This window comes from Centruroides vittatus, unplaced genomic scaffold (genome assembly GCF_030686945.1).
Source record: "Centruroides vittatus isolate TY-2023 unplaced genomic scaffold, ASM3068694v2 contig_877, whole genome shotgun sequence".
In the NCBI taxonomy this organism is placed as follows: domain Eukaryota; kingdom Metazoa; phylum Arthropoda; class Arachnida; order Scorpiones; family Buthidae; genus Centruroides; species Centruroides vittatus.
Genome location: NW_027122569.1, coordinates 87,995 through 109,928, shown reverse-complemented (window position 1 = coordinate 109,928; position 21,934 = coordinate 87,995). Strand labels below are relative to the sequence as shown.

The window sequence follows — 21,934 nt, the reverse complement described above, 5'->3', positions numbered from 1 at the left end:
CCTAAGAACGTTTTCAAATGCATTAAACGTCCATCTTCAGTTACTTCTTTAAATCAAATATGAAATTCGAACAAATATTACGTAAATTAACGGTACGATTACAATAAATAAATAAATGAATGAAAAATAAAAATAAAATAAACCGATTTATCGTAATTTACAAAATTATGCCAATATTTCATAAACAAATAAAAATAAAAATAAAACAAAAATAAAAAAAACCAACGTGCGGTTTAAACCAATCACGGATTATCGCAGTATTTCTTTCCAATTACCCTCATCCGTCATTAAAGACTTAAAACAAGACCAATATCAGCTCTAGGATTATTGTACTTCTATGTTTAGTCCAAATCTTCCCACAAAGATTTCCAAACCGTGGAAAGCCCATCAGCGTCCCTATAATTAATGCATTGCGTACTTCTCTGCGCTCTGTGGATTTTCATTTTTTTGAAAAACTTTATTGCGTGTCTCGATCTAGTAGATCTGATGATAGAGGCTTGGTCCCAAAAGACCGTGATGCCCTGCTGCTTAGCATAATTGGCCAGGACCGTACTATCAACTGATTTTTCCACCGATCGCTTGTGTTCATTAATCCTCTTTTTTAAATTTCTCAAAGTTGCCCCTATATATACTAATTTAGAATCGAACCTATGATCCCTTAATAGTATCAAATAAATTCCTGTTAGTGAGTTACGCTCATACTTCATCTTATCATTCCTTAAAAGCTTGTATATAGTCGGATTGCATCGATAAATAACTTGCAAATTCCTACTCCTGGAAATCCTTTTAACTAACGGCTTAAGAAAAGGAATGTAATCGAGGATCACTTTTTCTCTTGGTTGGTTTCTATTTCTCCCACGTGTTCGGTTATGGTCGTCCTTCTTGATGAGAGCATCTATTTTTTCTGTTCTGTAGCCATGTTGCAAAGCCGTTGTTCGGATGTATTGTAGTTCTTTAGGAGGGGAAATCCGCACGAAAGTCTATCACAAACCAACATCATTCCCAATCGTTATCCCTAGGAACTCCGCAGACCCTGGGCATATCAAGATGGCAGTATTTCGCTCGTGGATACAGAGAGCACACACACACTGCACAGATGTTTTGGATACAATTAAAGAACTACAATACATCCGAACAACGGCTTTGCAACATGGCTACAGAACAGAAAAAATAGATGCTCTCATCAAGAAGAGACCATAACCGAACACGTGGGAGAAATAGAAACCAACCAAGAGAAAAAGTGATCCTCGATTACATTCCTTTTCTTAAGCCGTTAGTTAAAAGGATTTCCAGGAGTAGGAATTTGCAAGTTATTTATCGATGCAATCCGACTATATACAAGCTTTTAAGGAATGATAAGATGAAGTATGAGCGTAACTCACTAACAGGAATTTATTTGATACTATTAAGGGATCATAGGTTCGATTCTAAATTAGTATATATAGGGGCAACTTTGAGAAATTTAAAAAAGAGGATTAATGAACACAAGCGATCGGTGGAAAAATCAGTTGATAGTACGGTCCTGGCCAATTATGCTAAGCAGCAGGGCATCACGGTCTTTTGGGACCAAGCCTCTATCATCAGATCTACTAGATCGAGACACGCAATAAAGTTTTTCGAAAAAATGGAAATCCACAGAGCGCAGAGAAGTACGCAATGCATTAATTATAGGGACGCTGATGGGCTTTCCACGGCTTGGAAATCTTTGTGCGACGATTTGGACTAAACATAGAAGTACAATAATCCTAGAGCTGATATTGGTCTTGTTTTAAGTCTTTAATGACGGATGAGGGTAATTGGAAAGAAATACTGCGATAATCCGTGATTGGTTTAAACCGCATGTTGGTTTTTTTTTATTTTTGCTTTATTTTTATTTTTATTTGTTTATGAAATATTGGCATAATTTTGTAAATTACGATAATCCGGTTTATTTTATTTTTATTTTTTATTTATTTATTGTAATCGTACCGTTAATTTACGTAATATTTGTTCGAATTTCATATTTGATTTAAAGAAGTAACTGAAGATGGACGTTTAATGCGTTTGAAAACGTTCTTAGGATTAAAGAATTTTTGCTGAAGTTGGAATGGTTGTTTATTTTATTTTATTTTATTGCAATGCACAAAGTAATTTCGAGCATTTAACAACATCAAAATGTTGAAATAAAATGGTATTGGCATAATACTTTGTAACCATTTTCTACAGCATTTCTACAGTTTTTGATATCGTCTTGATGTTCTTGAAAGTAGCAAGCCAATTTTCTAGTTGTGTCCCCAATATAAAATATTTTTGCTCCCATTTGTGTCTGCTGTAAAGGGACAAAGTAGATCCCTGACTTCTGAAAAAGGTATCCGGCCGAAGAGGGACGGGCAACCTGTCCGAAATGCATACCTTCGTTTCAAAATGGTTCGTTATGAAATGCTATACCTATCATTTCAGAATATTCTGAGCAGGAGAAGTCTGCAGTTTTAAAAATTGCGAGTCAAGTTGGGTAAAAAATTTTTAATTTACACATCAAATGCACGTACAAGCTCATTGCTACATAATCTCAATTTATGCTTCTTTCTCTGGATACTCCCTTCCACTGCTGACACTTCCTCATTTTGACAATGACGCTATGCCTACAGAATTGAAGTTGGAGCCAGGTCGTGTGCAGAATGGAGGTAGCCAACATATTTGGTTTGGAAATTCTGGATTAAGTAACCTAAATACGTTGGGTAATCCAGACCCGACGGTGACCACATCTGTTACTATGTGATCATCGAGAAGAAAGCCGACGAAGACGAGAGATTCGTCCAGAATGCCAAAGTCGGAGAACATCACGAAATAGCTCTGACACCAGTGTCTATTCTGCAGGCATAGCATCATTGCCAAAACAATGGTGGAAGTGTCAGTATGTAGAAGGGGAATACAAAGAAGAAAAAAAAAAGGTCAAACCATAGTCAAAGTGATTTCAGTAATCTAAGTAATGGGAAAGTAAACAAATCTTACCCGTATCTTCTCCGTAAGAGCCTCTATATATACCGGACTGAATATTAAACTTGTCGACGTGTCCAGTATTATATCCAATAATTACGAAGTTTCCACAAATGCTGATAGTCAAACACTATTTAAACAATAAACAATAATTTACATAAATATAATGCTACAGTTAAGTCTGTAGATGTTGAAAACACAAATAAGAGAGTGTTTTAGAAGGAATCAATATTCTAAGTATGATTTATACTCTTTTATATACCAAGTTATAGTATAAGTAATGTCTAAGATAAAATACAATTGTTATCTATTATTTTGTATAGACTCTTTATCCAAGGTTAAGCTTATTAGACCAACAGTAAACAATTTTTTAAATAAAATATAATAATCGTGACTTATATTATTGTCTTTATTGTTCTTATAAATGCATTTAAAACTCTAGATCCTCTTCAATATAACAATATACTTAATAGGACAATCTTTTTAAAATAAAAACAACATTACAGTAAATTAGGATTAAAATCCAATAACATAAAGGAACAGGATCCAAATTCATCCGCTACATAAATTACGAGAATCTAAATTAGGTTAATAACTAGATCTAAGTAACGGGAGGCCAAAATCCTAACACGCAGTCATCCAGATAACTTTATTTTATGCCGTTGCCATTAACATTAATGCATTTTTAAAACAATACCAACAGAATCTAGTATTGTCTTTTTGAAATTATTTAAGATATGCCCCAATTAAAATCAAACAAAATAACTGATAATATTTTATCTTACCAGAGGTACAACATTTCTCTGCCCCTTAAATCTGTCGTGCAACAGTTTATGTTTTCCCATACAGCATCTGTCGTAGTTCCACGTAGTGACGACGTTCAGATTTCGATGACACACTGCTATACTGTCCCAGTCTTTCTCTCGTGCACTTTCTGTTTATTAAAGTTTTGTACGTTAAAAGTTACTTAAAACATTATATACACCATATTAAAAAAATTAAGCATTATACTATTAATCATTTTATTATAAAACTATTACTATTATTAATATAATGAACTTAATATACCGACATCTATACACAAACTCACTCTTTATAGCTAAGTTCATATCAATTAATTATACATTAATTGAACTCTAACGTGTTTACATTAAAAAAATCTCAATTATTTTAAACTATAAATAATAATAAATACAATGCGTTAATTAAGGAAAAAATGTCAAATGGCATTAGAAACTTAGCTTTTATTTGTATAAAAATGTGGTGGAAATATATTCTGAACAACATTAGAAAAGGCCCCGAGATATAGCCCAAATTTAACTGTAGTAAGAATATTAAAATTTATGAGTATATCAAAGAATATATAGTTTTACCTGGGTCCCCTGCTGGTGAGCATCTCAGGCAAAACTATTGGGTTGGTTAATTAGTCCATGCATTTTAAGTAAAAATAAAAGACATATTTTTATAGAAAACAAAAATTTTTTCAATAATATATTCACCGTTTTTATCGAGTACCTTTTACCATCTTTCGGGGTGCTTCGTAATACCTTGTTTAAAAAACTTCAGTCTGTTTGGTAAAAAACTGTTTCAAGTGCCATTTTACATCATCATCAGAAATGAAGCGCTGCTAGTTTAAAAAATTTTAAAGGAAGCGAAACAAATGATAATCAGAAGGGGCAAAATCGGGAAAATATGGAGGATGAGGTATGACATCCCAGCCAAGCTCCGACAATTTTTGCTGGGTTAGCAGCGATGCGTGAGGCCGGGCATAATCATGATGGAACACAATGCAATGATTCACATATTCTGAATGTTTCTCCCAAATTACTGCATTTAATTTGTCCAGCTGGTCACAGTGTTCATCAGAATTGATCATTTTGATTTTCAGAAGCAGTTTGTAAAACAAAACACCCTTCCAATTCCACCAAATTGAGAGCATGACTTTGCTTGGGTGAAGTCTTGCCTTTGAAGTGGGTTGTGGCAGTTCTCCACACTTTCTCCTGATCTTTTGCAATAAATGTTGACATAAACAATTTACTTTTCACTTCAAAAATGGGTCACTTTCCTCGTGTTTTTTAAGAGAATTGCAGATGGAAATGTAAGTGATGTAATTGGCTTAACTAAGTTTGTATGGAATCCAAAGATTTGGCTTGCTGATGTATCCAAGATGATGCAGATGATTTTCCATGCTCAATTTTAATATGTGAAGAATATCTGTAATCTCCCATGTCGCATGGCATGGATTACCGTTGACTAATTCTTTTATTTGATCGCTGTTAATCTCAACTGGCCGACCCGATCGTGGTACATCTTAAATGGAAAAATCTCCGGAATAGAATCTTGCAAACCCCCTCTGGTACAAATGTGTTCTTTCACCACACACCTCACATATATATATTTTTCTTTTTGCACGTTTGCATCGTGTTTTGGTCTTTTATCAAATAATAAAGCATACTGTGTCAATATGCATGTTTTGTTCACTCATCTTACACAGAAGTTCCAATTGCATGTCCACACAAAACATTAAATATACGATGAAACATATAAAGCTACAATTTGCAAATTATTATAACAAATTATATTTGATGTAAATTAATTGTTAATCTGTTGCATTAATACCAAATTATGGAGAAATTATTACAATTTTATAAAGTGTTTGTTTCTCGTTTTATAATGACTACAACTAAACGAAATTGCTTACTTCAACATATTAAAATTTCTAATATGATCTTTTATATATTGTATAATATTAAATAAGATATCATACCGGAAGCAAAATTCATTATCGGTGGTAACTTTGCAACGTCATATTTAACTCCTTTTCTTTTTGCAGCTCTCCTGTTGTGTGATGCCTGCCCGAGACTCCTGTTCAGACTATCTTTTACGGTCGAAAAACGACGCACGGAACTATCTAGACCTGTAGAATAAAAATTTTTATTTTACTTATTGAGTATTATTTTAAATATTTGATATATTAGAAATTAATTTATTCTTGCAGTATTTTTCATCATAAAGTCTCTTAAAAGGATAACAACAAACACACTGCTGTCCCTTCTATCTTCACAATTATCTCACTAATTCCACCTACACTATGGTTATAAAACAGTTTGACAAAAGCCTAACAGATATACAGTATATTTGTGGTAATTTACTGTTTCGTAGCCAATGCATCCGGTGATCCGATACTAGTTGACTTGGGTATTACCCGCAAGTTGCAAAGCCGTAGACAAGCTTCGTGTCAATTCAAACTCTAGCTTCTTTTAAATTTGAACAAGCTCAGACTCAATATTAAAGACTGTTGGGCTTGTCATTTTAGAGTGCAGATAAAAAGCATTTTATCTTAACACAATACTGTAAAAATATAAAAATAAGCCCCAAAAAGTGCCGAAACATTCACAAAATTTCACGGAAATCCACTAACTTGGTTATAGATGAAAGCAACGTGCTCGTGTGACTAAACAGAAGACAATTGAAAATTTCAAAAGATTAGAGATCAATTTGAGAATACTGAAATTCAGCAGCATACAATTGCTCTGTTTTCATATTGTTTTTGCTGCACTATACATGCTTTTTGATGAATATAATGTACAAATATTAGGCAAATAGAAGAATGTTTGTGTTCTGAATGATTACTTCTAAAAATCTGGCACTCTCCAGTGGCGTAGCAGACATAATTGGTGCCTGGGGCATAACACTTTATTGGTGCCCCCTCCCCCTCCAGAAAGAAACACATATAGTTTGTCTTGGTGACCATTTGGGTGCCCCTCTGTGAGTGGCACCCGGTGCACGATACACCCCCTTGCACCCCCTCGCTACGCCACTGGCACTCTCCTTAATCTTATTAATAATAATCCCTCCCTTTTTGGTGTTTAATATACTTAACAATATTTATTATTAATAGTGGAACCGTGAGAAGAACCCCATAACTATTAATGAGATTAAACTTATGTGAATCAATGGAAATTTCCAAGCTTACCCAAACACAATCGGATTCTCCAAAATGGCAGACAAGTGCCTTTATTTCTTTGGCCGCACGATATACATTTATCTTAAAACATTCTCTAAATCAATTTCCTCAAATAAACTTACAAATTCTACATTTATTAATTTCTCAAATACTTCATTCTTGTAACTCGATATTACCTGAACTGAGTATATTTTCGCCATTAGATCCGTGGAAAGTAATCTTGGTTAGAGGAGCGGCATGGCCCGTACGTCCTTTCAAGAAACGTCCACTGCCGTCGGGCATGTCGAATATCCATACCTATTCAAAAATTATAGTACTCGTAAGCTTAAAACTTAAATAATAATTAAATTCTATATTTTTATAATTTCTCTTCAGAATTTTCACAAAATCCTGACACTAAAAACACTTTTAAAAAAAATTTTACATTGATTTATGCAAAAAAATGTGTTTAAAAGTTAAATCCACTAGTGTTTAATTATGTTCTTTCACAACACAAGAAAGATATAATATAAAGATAAGTTTACAGTAGTTTTGTGTTCGTCTTCAAAATACATATACTCAAAGTAAACCTTGTTCCTAGATTCTTCTTATGATAAAATCTTATTGTTCAAAAATTGAATAAAGGTTTGTTACAAGAAACATACAACCAAAAGAGAGAACAACAAGCAATCGAGTACTAATTAATTCAAATTACTAATTCGTCATAGGGAATGTCGCCGCATGATAAGTTTGCAATAGATATTTAATGTTACAGTAAACATTAAATACAGCCTTGATAGTTAAAGGTAACCAAGAATAAGGCAATCTTGCACTATCAAAAACTTTTCATTGTAAAATTGTAAACAAACTAGTTTATGCTATCTAGAATTTTAGAGACAGTAAAGACTTGCCAATTTTTTTTAACATCAATCTTCTTTTTCCATTTTTCTCAAGAAAACTGACTATATACATCTTAACATATTATACTCTGTATAAAAAACCTTGCAAGGTATACTATATTAGCATGTTATACCATGCGAAACGTTCATTATGTAAGTTAATGAAGTTTAAAACAAAGATAAGAATTCGCTGCTTATGCACGGCAACAAGTCACCGCTCTTCAGTCGGAGACGAAATTCTCCTAGTATATTATACTGAAATGTTGCTTTAATAATAACACTGATAATGATGATAATACTAATAAATTATACTTAAACTACATAGGATTAATAGAATATTCATATACAAACTGCCATATTTTAACTTCAACAGAAGAATATCACTTTATCACGCATTTAAGTACTGTAAAATTTCCATTAAACGAATTATAAACTAATGACAAATTTATCGACAAGTAAATTTTCTCAAATTTTTGCATTTATTCAATTCATTCTTCATCTATTCCACAGAAAAATGCATTAAAACCTTTTCTTACCTTTAAACTGTTATCTGGAGAAGAAGTAATAAGCAATGGCTCGTTAGGTAAAAATTTCAGACTCGTCACTTCGCTTTCATGAGCATCTCTTATCTGACTGTGTAACTTCTTTTCGTCCAAATCCCACACGGAAATGTGTCCTGCCGAACTTGCGGTGGCCATCATTGCACAGTCGTCTATTTTAAATGAAATGAATCGTTATTTTATCACTTTTATTACTTATAAATTACTTAATTCCTTTTATAAATTATTAGTAATGGAAGATCATGGGCCAACATGAAAGGCAATTTATGCCCGTAGCTTTGGCCCGTATTCTTCCAAGCTACAGAAATATTGACAGCATAAACTTACAGTGGACAAGAATATTTCCATAAGCAATAGTTATGGTTTTTTTATTGTTTATAACTTTTTACAAGTAAATCTATGATGTAAATACCCAAAACAATTTACTTTTTACCTGTTCTGAAGGATATAGCCGTCACAGAACCCCATTCTTGAGAGAACGTCATAATTGTCTCGTCGTATTTCAAATTATGAATAATTATTTGGCCATTTTCTAGGCCAACGGCGGCGACGTCTTCGGCCGGTGCCTGTCGAAAAATTTTATAAATCAGAGATAGTTAATAAGTTGGCTCACACAAGACTTTTGTATGTATTCATTCGCCCATGATATCCAAATCCAGGTCTAAGAAATGAACACTTACATAACTCAAATATTTTAATGCCAGGGTAAGACTGCAATTATTATTATAATTGTGAATATTGGAATTATAAAAGCTGTTGTCTTCGATGCACTTATACACAGGGCATACACACACTGTTCTAAAGTGAAGACAGACAGTTGGAAATATAACGTATGAAAGAAATTGCTGTAAAACAATTGTAACGTGAGTCTAATTTCCTCATTATCTTGAATGTTAGAGGAAAGGATATAACAACAGCCAGATGTTGAAGAGAACAGGCAAGCCTATACTGTTTTAGAATACAAACATATGCTCAATAACTTCTGCTAAGATCATGAACTGTAAGATTTCCTGCATGAGAAACCATATACAGTCTTTAAGCTACTGAATAACAGAAAGAATAAGCTAAACATACATGCAGTTCCTGGAGTATATGAAGTACCAATTATGGATCTCAGTTGTAATGCATGACTAACTTGTGCTGGTGCTACATGTATATTGCTTGAGGCTAAAATTAAAGAAGACACCTATGATATCGGCAAGAATAAACAGACAACAGTTCTCACCCAATTTTTTCCAATATCGGTGGAAAGTTCTTAACGTTTATATTGATGCCGTGTGAAAAAATGTTGGTAATTAGAAATGGATTTTGTTTGAAATATCGAAATTACACACGAAATATGCCAGTTCCACAGCCAACCCTATACATTAGCAATGACCAAACTACCCACGTGCTATAATAAAATATACAAAATATTTGTGGTCAGCTTGTCTATAATTTATGTGCAATTTGGTCCATCAATCAAAATGTTTCAGTAACGCTGGTTTACAGGAACATTGTGTCATTTTTTTATATGGCATTTGGTTGACAAATCCACGTGTATCTCCCATCTTTATTTAACTGTAAAACTTCAGAGTATCTTTGTTTTCTTGTATTAGCTTCATAATCACTCATTTTCTCTCAAAAACAAGTTAAAGACTTCTGAAAAGTGACAAAGAATACTCCAAATATAAATAATATACTTACAATTCACAATAATAAACACACTACAGCATCCTTTCTAAGTTATATAGCATACCAATTATACAAAGTTCCAAATTTTAGTAACAACAAACCATCCAAACTAATTTATAACTATTAAAAACCATCGTATGCCAAATCATTTCAATGATGTTTTGATTTATATTAGTTTCCAATAAGAATTCAATGAAATATTATTAAAATTTACCTGTTCTAAAGCAGTAATTGGTTTATTCCATCCCTTAAATGTATATATTAATTTATTTTTTAATACATTCCACAGTTGCATTTCGCCTTGCCGACTGCCAAACAGTACTTTATTTACGTACGTGTACGGATGTAACATGGCCGTTATTTTAAAGACGTTGTTATCGAAATTCATTTCCAAATATATTTCTGAAATGATTATAAATTTTTACAAAAGAATTAAACACATTTAATACAAAATAACTTTTAAAAATAGTAAAATAAAAGAAAAAGTAATTCAAACTTCAACTACAATAGCCAATTGCTTTAAAATTATTTTTAAGTCTATATAGAAGGTATTCAAAAAAACGGACAGAATTCTACAGGAGGAGGAGCGTCGTTATAAGTTTAATCTGTATCGTGATCGGCGAATGCACGATCTTTACGAATACGAACCGACGGTACTCCGAGGGTAAGAAAGGAGGAAGAAATTAAGACGACATAATATTTATAATACAGAAACTTGATTTGTCGAAAAGTATGACAGATTTTCACAGTATTAAGTCAGGTTTCGCAAGATGATGCTGGTATGAATATGCAATAATCTATTATAGTTAAAAGTTGGCAAAGTATGAAGATCGGAAGACTCGACAATACAAAACAAGTGTTTCTGCACGATTCCACTGCATAAATATAAACTTTTAAATCACGTGCGGCAAATTAATACAGGTTAATTTTTATTGAAAACGACTCCTAGCTCATTAATGGTGTTGGTGTAAGGAGTTGATCAATTGTTAATACAACAAAGCAATGAACAATACGTAGCAAAGTTTAGAGGTTATTTTGATTCTATGATTTAGTTTTTCTAAATCTGTTGCAGGGCCAAATTATCCAATAGACAAATTAGACAAATGTCTAGGACCCGTAATTCGGAGGGGCCCGGCTTCAGTGCAGAATCTTTCTCTGTTTTAAAACGAGTTAAAAATTATTTAAGAAATTCGATAGGACAGGAAAGGCTGTCTTTAACAATGCTTACTAAAGAAAGAGACACTCTCAAACAGTTAGATTGATCAATTTTCTCAAGTGAAAATCCAAAAACAAAAAATTTAAATATTTTAAAGGCTGATTAATGGATAAAATTACAGTAGGGGAGAGCGGGACTACAAGTTCCGTTTTTTAATCAACCTTATATTTTGTTAAGGAAACATAATTCTAGCATAAGTATTAAGAGATTAAAATTTAGTAATATATCTAACTTTGCTATAAATACAGTTTTTGGGGTTGATTTTTTGTAAGTTTTTTTAGAATTAATAATACAATACCTAAAGTCGGAAAGTAACAACTTACCCCGGTTCGGGGCTAGTTGTTAACAGGGTGGGGCAAGTTGTTACAAGATCTATGGAAGGTGTAATATGTAAAAAAAAAACAATAAATTTATTTAACTAAGTATGTATTTAAAGACTAATCAATAATATCTTATCAATAATTAGTTGTTTCTCTTGAAATTATTATAAAGAAAACATTTATAACTTTTACTTAAAGAAAAGGGGAGAAAGGAACATCCTTTCCAAGTTCTAGTATAACACCAGAAGTTGCAGGCAAATTTACAACTCCTGATCACCCTGGCTGATCCAAGATTTGTCTTTCGTCAGTAAAGCTTACATTTAACAAATACTCTGCTAACTTGTTTTCCTGTTCTTCAATAAAGACCAATCTTACTTTTTTGTAGCCAAACGCAGCGTTTTCTACTCCAGTTTTCTACTTCTTTACAAATCTATATAACGTCATATGACAAATATCTAATTCTCTGGCAACAGTTTTTATTTTTTAACCATCTTTAATAACTGCATCTGCAGCTCTTTGCATCAACTCCCGAGATACAGAACCCCGTGTTGTTTTTCGAATATAAGTCCACATACTGCAAAAGGAAAAAAACATTATTTTTACTGCATTACCGGTACAGATGAACTGGGGCAAGTTGTTCCAAGGTCACAACATGCCCCCAAAGAAGGGATAACACATGGGTTCAAAACAGCAACTACTAGATTAGGTTACGAGACATATACAGTTTTAGCGTAGTATATCAAGATACTCGATATATTTTTGAATAAAAATACCAAAACAACTAATCGCTAATTATTTAAATTCGCCAGATATACCAAAAATATCAAACACGAAAATATTTACTTATGTGGATCAGTGACGTACAGGCTCTTTCCAATGTACCGGACGTCACTGGCCTGATTAAGATAGCTGTCGTCGGTGCGCAGAAACGCTCGATTTCATGACATATTTACTAATTATATATATATTTTTTCCTCGTGGAGCTATTTCAATCAAAACAACTTACCCCGGAAACTTTTAGCCCCGCTCTCCCCTACAGTTGTCCCTTGATAGTCCGACGTTTTCTAATCCGACATGCTCAGTAGTCCGACACACCTCCCGTCAAGGTCACCGTAGTCCCCGTCCCCGTTGTGTGTCTGCTTGCACAGAAGCATGTTGCGACATGAATCTCCCCACCCAATTCTTACAGGATGACACACATTTCTTGTGTTTTCCATGAGCAGTTCTGTACGTACTGTATTATTTATGCCTACATATACTGTATGTACATTTATTGGCTTCCATATTTCTTTTAATAACATGTTTTAGTTAACCGAAATGGGTGTTTCATTTCCATATTAACCTAGGCAGCATTTTACTCATAAAATGTAGGAATATTGTAGGCTACTGCTAGCAAAACAATGCCAAATATGTAATCACTTTAGGTAATCCAGACACTTTTGGTAGTCCGACACCCCTTTGGTCCCATACCTGTCGGATTATCAAGGGACAAATGTATATACATTTATCGTTGTATAAGAAACACTTTTTCTGTACAATTATTATGTATTAGGGTTTGTATTTTCTATTATTAATAAAAATTTTAAGTGACATTATTTAAGATTTGTTTAGAAGCAACTTATTTAAATGGGGCCCCAATTTAAATTTTGTCTAGGGCCCGCTAGAGGCTTAATCCGGCGCTGATCTGTTGGCTAAAATGATTACGTTATTGTTTTGTAAAGTGAATGGGTTGTTATTGTTGAACTCGACGCCATCAGTTTATAGTACGATTTTTGTCGAATGGTGGTTAACGAGAAAAAATTTTGAAAATTGTAATTGCTTAAGCTAATCCGATAATTACAAAGTAAAAAGTAATTGTTGAGTCATTTAACATACAGCTATAAATGTTGAATTTGTGTAATATAATTGGCTGGAATAACAAAGGACTTTTTAACATCTATGTATATTATGATGCCATTGTTTATTACAATGTTTATACATTGTAATAAATACATACGTACTATAAATAAAAATAATGTTAAAATTTTATTTAGAGAAAAAAATGCTTTAAGATTCAAAGAACATATAAATGTGTTGAAGGAGTGAATTTACCTCATTGTAAACAAACAGGTTCGAGTTTTCATACTGTATATTTTAAATTTTTATACCTTTGCCTTATATACCTGTAATTATTTTAATTGTAGCCTGAAGATAAATATATTGTTCATCTGAAATGCATAGCATTAAAGATTTAGAAAGTTATTTTAAAAGTCTTGGTCTTTCTTTAAAAACGGATATCAAAGAAGCATAACATTTGTCTATTCATTAGCCTGTACAAAATTTAACCAGAAGACCTAACAAAATTATAATACTACTCGGGATTCCTACAAAGTCAGAAAAATTGGTTTGAACTGGAGTTATATCCTATTATTTAATAAAAGTTAAATCTAAACTATGCTCATATATAGTTAAACATTTCATAAAAATATTACTTTACCTTGCGACTCGATTTCCCATATAAGTACGGTGCCGTCCTCGTCCACGGATAGCAGATGTTTATCGAAAGGCATCACGATACGAACATTACTCTTGTGTCCTTCGTAGTGATATTTCAACTGAATTAAGAAATCGTTAATTTTATTATAATAAAATTCTTTAATGCAATATAAATTTATTATTTCTAAACTGTATTTTTAAAAAACTTGATAAATGAATGTATTTGATAAACAAGAGCTGATAAACAAGTTTAAACAACAATTTGCTGTAATTACTGTAGTATTTGCAGTACATAGCTTTTCCTGCTATACTGGCTCTTGCAACTTTCTTAGGTCACAAAAGTATCACTTTCCCAGACTTCATTTTCATAAATCTGGGTTCTGTGGCGAAAGCCAACAACTTAACAGGAAACCACCTCAGAGAAACATTTGCCAATTGTCAACATGTGCAGAGGGCCAGAGCCATTTTGCAGATAAAAATGTGACAAGAAAAAGTCCTCAAAAAAGAAGTTGCCAATCAATAGAGTGATCAAATAAAGAGAAAATAAAAATTGCAAATTCTTTTGTCAAAATGCACATTCGTGGCTCATACCTTTCACAGGACGGCGCTCTTCAGAAAGCAAGAAAAGCTTTGTGTGACGAATCCCCCTAGAATGATTACTGCATACAAAGTGACTATTTGTTAATCAGAAAGTGATGTTTTAAGCATTCTACATTTTGATACGATAGTTTTACTTACACATAGACATTTTTTAGTGTTTTGTTTTTGAAGGTTAGGTGGAGGAGATTTCAGATTAAATTGTAATGCATTATAATTGTGACAGAGGCAGCATATGACAGTAAAAGCAGTACAATACCATCTGAATCGCTCGGCCACCCAGTGTAGGCAATCATCTGGGATTATTTGAGGTGGAGCACAGTTTCGCACAATTTCATTTTATGCGATACTTGCCGACACAAAATCCCCACATAAAACAAGACTGTATTGTAAATAATTTTGAATTTTGTTAAAAATGAATAATTCCAGAAAACAAGTTCTTGAAACAAAGACAACTTGACAACTCCCAAAACCCATAACAGTTCAGGAAACACACACAAACACTTAAAGATTACATTTTTTATAGGAAAAACATAATATTCAGTCTAAAACCAACAGAGATTAATTAAGCCTAGCAATCTTCCTCCTAAAGGGGAGAGGCAAAAATAATACAAAAAGTTTACAATGTTCAAAACTTAGAACAGCAGAAGCAATTCAAATTTATAAGCAGGTGCAAAAAGGGGATGTATTAACAATAGGAAAACTAAATCTGCCGCAAGCACTGCTAGTCTTATACTGAATTTTATGTTTATCTCTTTAAAAAGTATGTTGTAATCTTTAACTGAAATATTTAATTTATATATCTTCATCAAAGTTAGAATGTTACATATTTCAAATGTTTAAGTGATTCGAGTTTATGTAAAAAGTTTGCCAGTAAAACATTCTTTTATCAAACATATAAGCTCGGTTAAAAGTGTAAAAAAGTTTTAATAACCCGAGGAGTGCCATTAAAGTGACCAAGAACATTTTTATTTTCTCTCATTTATCTAACATTTATTAACAACACAGCTGAAAGTAGTATACAGGTACTCCTCACTTTATGACCTATCTGCTTAATGACTAATCGAGTTTCGACCTGCAATTCGAGGAATCCCCTTTCTCAGCTTGAGTGTCGGTCAGTGGCAAATGGTGACATGTGCACTAAGTGTACTATAATAGGCAAATAGCATACTATAATAGTCTTTTTACGAATACATTTGAAGTTTGTTGCATAATTTGTATAATTTTGCAACGATCCTATATTCCCGGCACAAGCTCCTCGCTTATCAACTAATTTGCTTAATGACGTAGTCGTCGGAATGGAACTCGGTCGTAAAGTGAAGAGTCGTAAAATGGAACTCGGTCGTAAATTCTTTTTGGATAGTTTTATTTGCTCCAACAAATGTTAAGATTTCTCTGTTTAATAAACAAATCATTCTTAAATATCAAAAAATGTAATAATCATATATATAAATACCTGAATTCCTCTTTTCCAGGCATAAATTTGGTCTTTGCAAGCCGTGTACACGAGATCTGCATCAGAAGCTAAACAAGTGATGTCATCTGGAAGTGGTTTACCTAAAAAACAATTAGTTATAGCAATTAACAGTAATAGTGGAATTTACGTAAATAAAATCAATTTCAACATGCAACAACAACACCAAAAAACTACCAATAAAAACAAAATGTGCATTAGTAACTTGTTATATGTTAACATAACACCAAGCATATTAAGGGTGTGGATTAACTCCATTTTTGACCATTTGGACAGATCGAATTAGTAATGCAGTTGCTACAATAGGTAAGAGAATAAAAAAATACCTTAACCCTGAGTTTCTTAACGTTTTTAAGCCCAAGAACCAATAAAATGTCTGAGGAAAGTTCTACAGAGTGCTAAGTTGTGTAAGCCTAATTTTTTGAAACCTATGTGTGTATTACCAACAATTGAGATATACTGTCATTTACATTATAAATCTAACAGCATGTTTTGAATACATATGGAAACAATTAAACTGTAAGTTAACTATTAAAAGTAAATCGTCATTGCACAAAATTTCACGTTTATTAATTTAAATCTGCACATGGACCACCTGTCCTATAGTCACGAACCACACATTGAGAAAGGTTGCCTTAACTGGAGTCACTCATAATAAATTATGAATCCAAATTATATTTGAACACAAATCCTCCACAGCAAGGGCCAGATGATTATGCATCAAACAGCTATTTGGCCCAGCATCTATGTATCAAGTTGGTAAGTGTGAAATACAGTCAGTAAATTAATTTAGTCAATATTGACCACAGTGGCAATCTTTGATTTTATTTCACCAATACTCAATGACGAGATCAAAACATGATTTTAACCATAAAATTTGTTACCTAATGTCGACCGATGGATTTCTCGACAAAACTACAACAAAATGAAAATTAAACTCAAAACATCCGACCGATGGTAGGTCTAAGTTTATTTGCAAAGGGAGATTAGTGATTGCCACGAGGCTGGCGGCCATCATCATCATTACCGTTAATCTGAAGCACGATCAGTTCAAGTCGATCGACCTTAAGAATGGACAATTACCACCCGGGACCCACATGCAAAATTGAAAGAAGCCTCATTTATTGGTTTGGATTAGTTGATTTTTTCAGTTCAAATGAATTAAGTAAAATTAATACATATTATAACTGAAAATCTGGAATCATATAGTAAATATTTGTAGCATCAAAACTTTTCCTAATTTGAAATTCTGAATATAGACAAAACTGTAACAAGATGTACAACACTTTAAATGTATTATTTCTTCAATGATATTGTAATACATATCTATAGGATAGGGTTTTTTTGTATAACTATTCAAATTATACATTAAATTCAACATAAAATCATTTAAATTAAAGTCAAAAATACGAGTACTTCTTACTTGTATGTTCTTAGTTTCATAGCTTTAAAACTTGACATAAATCTTTTATTTGCAACATTCAAAAACTTTGTACATTATAAGATTATCACGTTTTATATCTATGTAACAAAATACAAAATTCAATAGGGTCTGATATAGGTTCATTTATAACACAGATCAAAGTTTTCAATCAAATTTCCTAAGTTATATTTGATCTAGTGGATTAACAAATCATTGTGCTATCATTGAAAAGCTAAAGTTTTCATCTTCATGTTCAATTATTTTTAACTATCAAAGGATCAACTGATTTGCCATTCTATTAATAAAGTCATAATTTAAACACAGCATGCTCCAGACAGAAAATTAAACATACAATTAATTTTTAATCTAAAAATATCACATAGTAATATATTCTGGCATACAGTAATTCCTGCCACTCTCTGGTCCTCATAACAGGTTTACCTTTGGTAGTACTAATATTTCCTGATTTCAGCCCATACAATTTGTTCTTATGGAAATACATAAAAAATCAGACATTTATGCCACCACTACCTCCCAGCTTGGATCTCCCAGCATAGGAATCTGACAGTTGGTCAGATGCATATCAGATTAAAAAGGGTGCCACATTGAGCACTTGTATCCGAGACAAAATAACATATCGGTCTTTACTCCTTTTATCGATTCTTGATGACAGAAAGTCGAAGCATTTGAATTTTAATAGATGTTTTGGTTCTGAGTAAACCAGTTTGAGTCTTATTTATGCTTCAGAGGATCTTACTGTAAGTTGCTTCAGAGCCAGCCTCTGAAGCAACGTGCAGTAAAATGTAAACTCCAAATAAGGGGTTTTTCACCCCCAGAGTTGTAGACCTTCTGTACAAGCAAAACAGACAAAGAAACCATACCTGTATATGCAACCTTTCATCAGATATCTACCTCTAAAGGTCACTTTTTATCACATATCTGTATACTGCCAATTCTCCTAACTCTGCATGGGGCAAGCCCAAACACTTCCCCCAAAACTATATAATATCAAGAACTCCAGAAACAGTCAAGTGGGCTACCCAAAGCGAGCAGGAGTGCACAGACTAAATAGTTACACGAAATAGTCTTAAGCCGTGGTCACACCTTGCAATTTCCAGCCATTCAGGCAACTGCAACTGCGACAGCTGTTCTCATTAACTAGTAAATTCCCTTTGAAAACTGGTGCAACTGCAACCACAACTAGAAATTAAAAATTTGTTCTACTTGTGCCAATTACAAATGCACATCCGATCATCAAAAGCTTTTGTGCCACGTCATACGGTGGCAACAAATGGTACATCATCATGGCGGAAAGTAAGGAGATTGATACTTTTACAGAACTGAGATCGATCGAGCTTATTCAGACTCACAAATGCCTATGATATTTTAATTCTCTGTTTTATCAAATATTTTATCTCTTATCGTATTCTTGCCAGCTCTAACAAAATCATCACTTTTTCTTTTGTTCATTGCAGAAAAGAAACTGCTTGCCATTTTAATAAGAAAAGTGACTAAAATTCCATAAATACTTTGAAACAGAATGTAGATCATCAGTAAAATCACGAAAATAGTCAAAAACAAGCTACCGTAATTTTATTGGTTTATTATGAGGTCACGTGTTTCCGAGCTGCAATGCCAACGAACAAGATGATCACTACAACCGGCGGTTGTTGCAGTTGTGGTTGCCTGCGTGGCCAAAAATTGCTAGGTGCGACCACTGCTTTAGAGAAACGAGGCAACTCACAATTGCAGACAACACGATTTCGGGGAGCAACATCTTACGATAGGTCATAGACAGAATATGGTTCCTTTGACTGTTTTGCTCCTATCGACCAGGCCTTCGATAAGGAAGCCAGGTGGAGAGGGACGGGGCCCTATATATCCGGATGGATCACCATTCGAAAAATTCCCGGGGTTTTTCGATTCGTCTCGATTGGATCCCGAGTCTTCCACGAGTAATAGGGGTGTCATCTTAACCGTTCGGCTATCCTTCCTTCAGTACTGAGTGACTGTTTTAGTTTTTTTACGGCTGCCAAATTTTCTGTGGCCTCTAATTACGTAAAAACACGTTCGATTTTCAGTGAATTTGCCAAAATGAATACACCTCCAATAAGGTTCCAAGCATCTGATTCAGAGGTGTAATTGTATTCGATTTCCTCTACTATTACAAGTTGATTATGTGAAATGATGATTTATTAATACCAAAATTTATGATACTAAACTCCTCATTACGTATTAGAATATTCATTGATATATTTTATTAATCAAACAATGAAAACAAGTCACGCTCTTCTCGCGTATAATCACCAAAATTTGTCAAGACATCTAAAAATTAACTGATACTTACTAGCACTTAAAAGCACCAATTTTCTTCCCTGTAAAGTAAATAATTTAAAAATTAATTAAAAGAACGACATTTTTCATTTTATTTTTTCTATTAAATCTTACACTGTAAGTATGAAATGATTTTCCAACGCAAGTAATAATCAGATTTTCCTTTCTTCTTTTAATATATCTGATTTCTAACGGCACGTGATTTGTAACAAATCCCAATGCACGATATCCAACAAATATTTTACTAGGTTTACGCATTTTGAAAAAAACTAAACTCGAAAAATGCTTCTCGATTCGTTAATCTAATAAACCTTTTTAAATTCTCGGTTAAACTATTCATTTATCCACCCTATCGATCACGTCTTCCTAACATTTGTACAGTTTGAAATCCCACAAACACGTGCATCAACATGCTTTCTCACGTAAAGTGTTGCCAGATGTCGTAAACAATTTCACCAAAAAAATTTGTATTACAATTGAATTTAAGTTTTATGAAAATATTAAAATTTAAAAATAATTATTGTTGTTTATAAATATCCGGGAGGAGCAAGTTGCAACTATCTATCGCTGCTGTGTTTATTCTTATTTATTACCTTAAACGCCATTAAAGTTATTCCGAACGCTATTTTCTAATCGAACCCGCAACATAAAAGTTATTATAAAAATGTATAACAACATTTTAATAAATGGTATTTTCAAATAATTTAATTCATTGATAAGGCGACCAGAATTTTCAGCATACGGCACACCTCTACAAACTTACGATAGGTCATAGACAGAATATGGTTCCTTTGACTGTTTTGCTCCTATCGACCAGGCCTTCGATAAGGAAGCCAGGTGGAGAGGGACGGGGCCCTATATATCCGGATGGATCACCATTCGAAAAATTCCCGGGGTTTTTCGATTCGTCTCGATTGGATCCCGAGTCTTCCACGAGTAATAGGGGTGTCATCTTAACCGTTCGGCTATCCTTCCTTCAGTACTGAGTGACTGTTTTAGTTTTTTTACGGCTGCCAAATTTTCTGTGGCCTCTAATTACGTAAAAACACGTTCGATTTTCAGTGAATTTGCCAAAATAGAGCAACACTTTTGCGATGCCAATTAAAAATGTTAATTATCTTTAACATTTCGCTTCTATTTTTAAACACATTCATATTGTTGCTTATATAACTAAATCAAAGCATATGGAACGATTTACATCATACAAACTTCATCCGCACAGGTTAGATTTACAGGTGTTTTATCGCTTGATAACAAAACAACGCCATTTATATAGCATTTATAGCGATTAGTCTATACAACTCTGTACATTTACGAAGCATGAATAATTTTGTAGAAATAGATTCAATCATAATTTAATCAAGATCGATTATTGTAAATAGTCTGATTGTAAATTAACCAAATACTAAACGTATAGTATTTACTGTAATTTTGTAATTTTCCATGTGGTTGTATTATTATATACAAGGTTACTTACATAATGACAATTAATACATAAATCTTCGAAGTTTTGTAGCTGAGTTTCCTTTCAACAGCGTATTTAAAATATGAATTTATTTAAAATCATTTTATGTATTTTTCATGCGTGACATGGATACAACCAGGCCAGGACCAAATGGATTTGGATTTCTACCGAGAAACTCGACTTAATAGATAATTAATATAAGTGTTATCAGTGTTTGAACTTTTATGCTTTGGGACACGCTAATTCTGATGATAATAAACAACTGCTAAGACCGTCTGTGATTACAGTAAGCGGATTGAACTATACTTGGTTGCGTGACCCTACCTTCTCTATTGTACTAAGATATAGTCAATATTATGCCGAATACAGGAATTTTTAAAATTGTGAGATTTAATTAGAATGCGATTTTGCGTAAATGTCAACAATTAAACTCGTGGGTGAAAGCTAATTAAACTGATGTCCCAGTTGGCACTTCTGGTCGACTGCGAACATTTGCCATTATAGCGAACTAACATTTACGTAATAATAATATTTACATAATTTATAATTAACATAGATGTTTTGTAGATATTTCT

The 21,934-nt window shown here is 33.1% G+C and overlaps 1 protein-coding gene across 1 annotated transcript in view; it reads right to left on the bottom strand.

The window, feature by feature from the left end:
- The window catches only part of LOC136983143 (WD repeat-containing protein 36), a 30,857-nt gene extending 10,585 nt beyond the window's left edge, over positions 1-20,272 (bottom strand). Inside the window, exons 1-11 of the mRNA XM_067279781.1 lie at positions 20,009-20,272; positions 19,908-19,935; positions 16,120-16,220; positions 14,068-14,185; positions 10,270-10,457; positions 8,815-8,947; positions 8,358-8,533; positions 7,120-7,240; positions 5,744-5,893; positions 3,762-3,910; positions 2,992-3,106 (exon numbers count right to left, since the gene is read on the bottom strand). Of these exons, the coding sequence (XP_067135882.1) occupies positions 2,992-3,106; positions 3,762-3,910; positions 5,744-5,893; positions 7,120-7,240; positions 8,358-8,533; positions 8,815-8,947; positions 10,270-10,457; positions 14,068-14,185; positions 16,120-16,220; positions 19,908-19,935; positions 20,009-20,152 (1,423 nt within the window). The 5' untranslated portion in view covers positions 20,153-20,272. The remainder of the gene's footprint in view (positions 1-2,991; positions 3,107-3,761; positions 3,911-5,743; positions 5,894-7,119; positions 7,241-8,357; positions 8,534-8,814; positions 8,948-10,269; positions 10,458-14,067; positions 14,186-16,119; positions 16,221-19,907; positions 19,936-20,008) is intronic.
- Between the last annotated feature and the right edge of the window lie 1,662 nt (positions 20,273-21,934).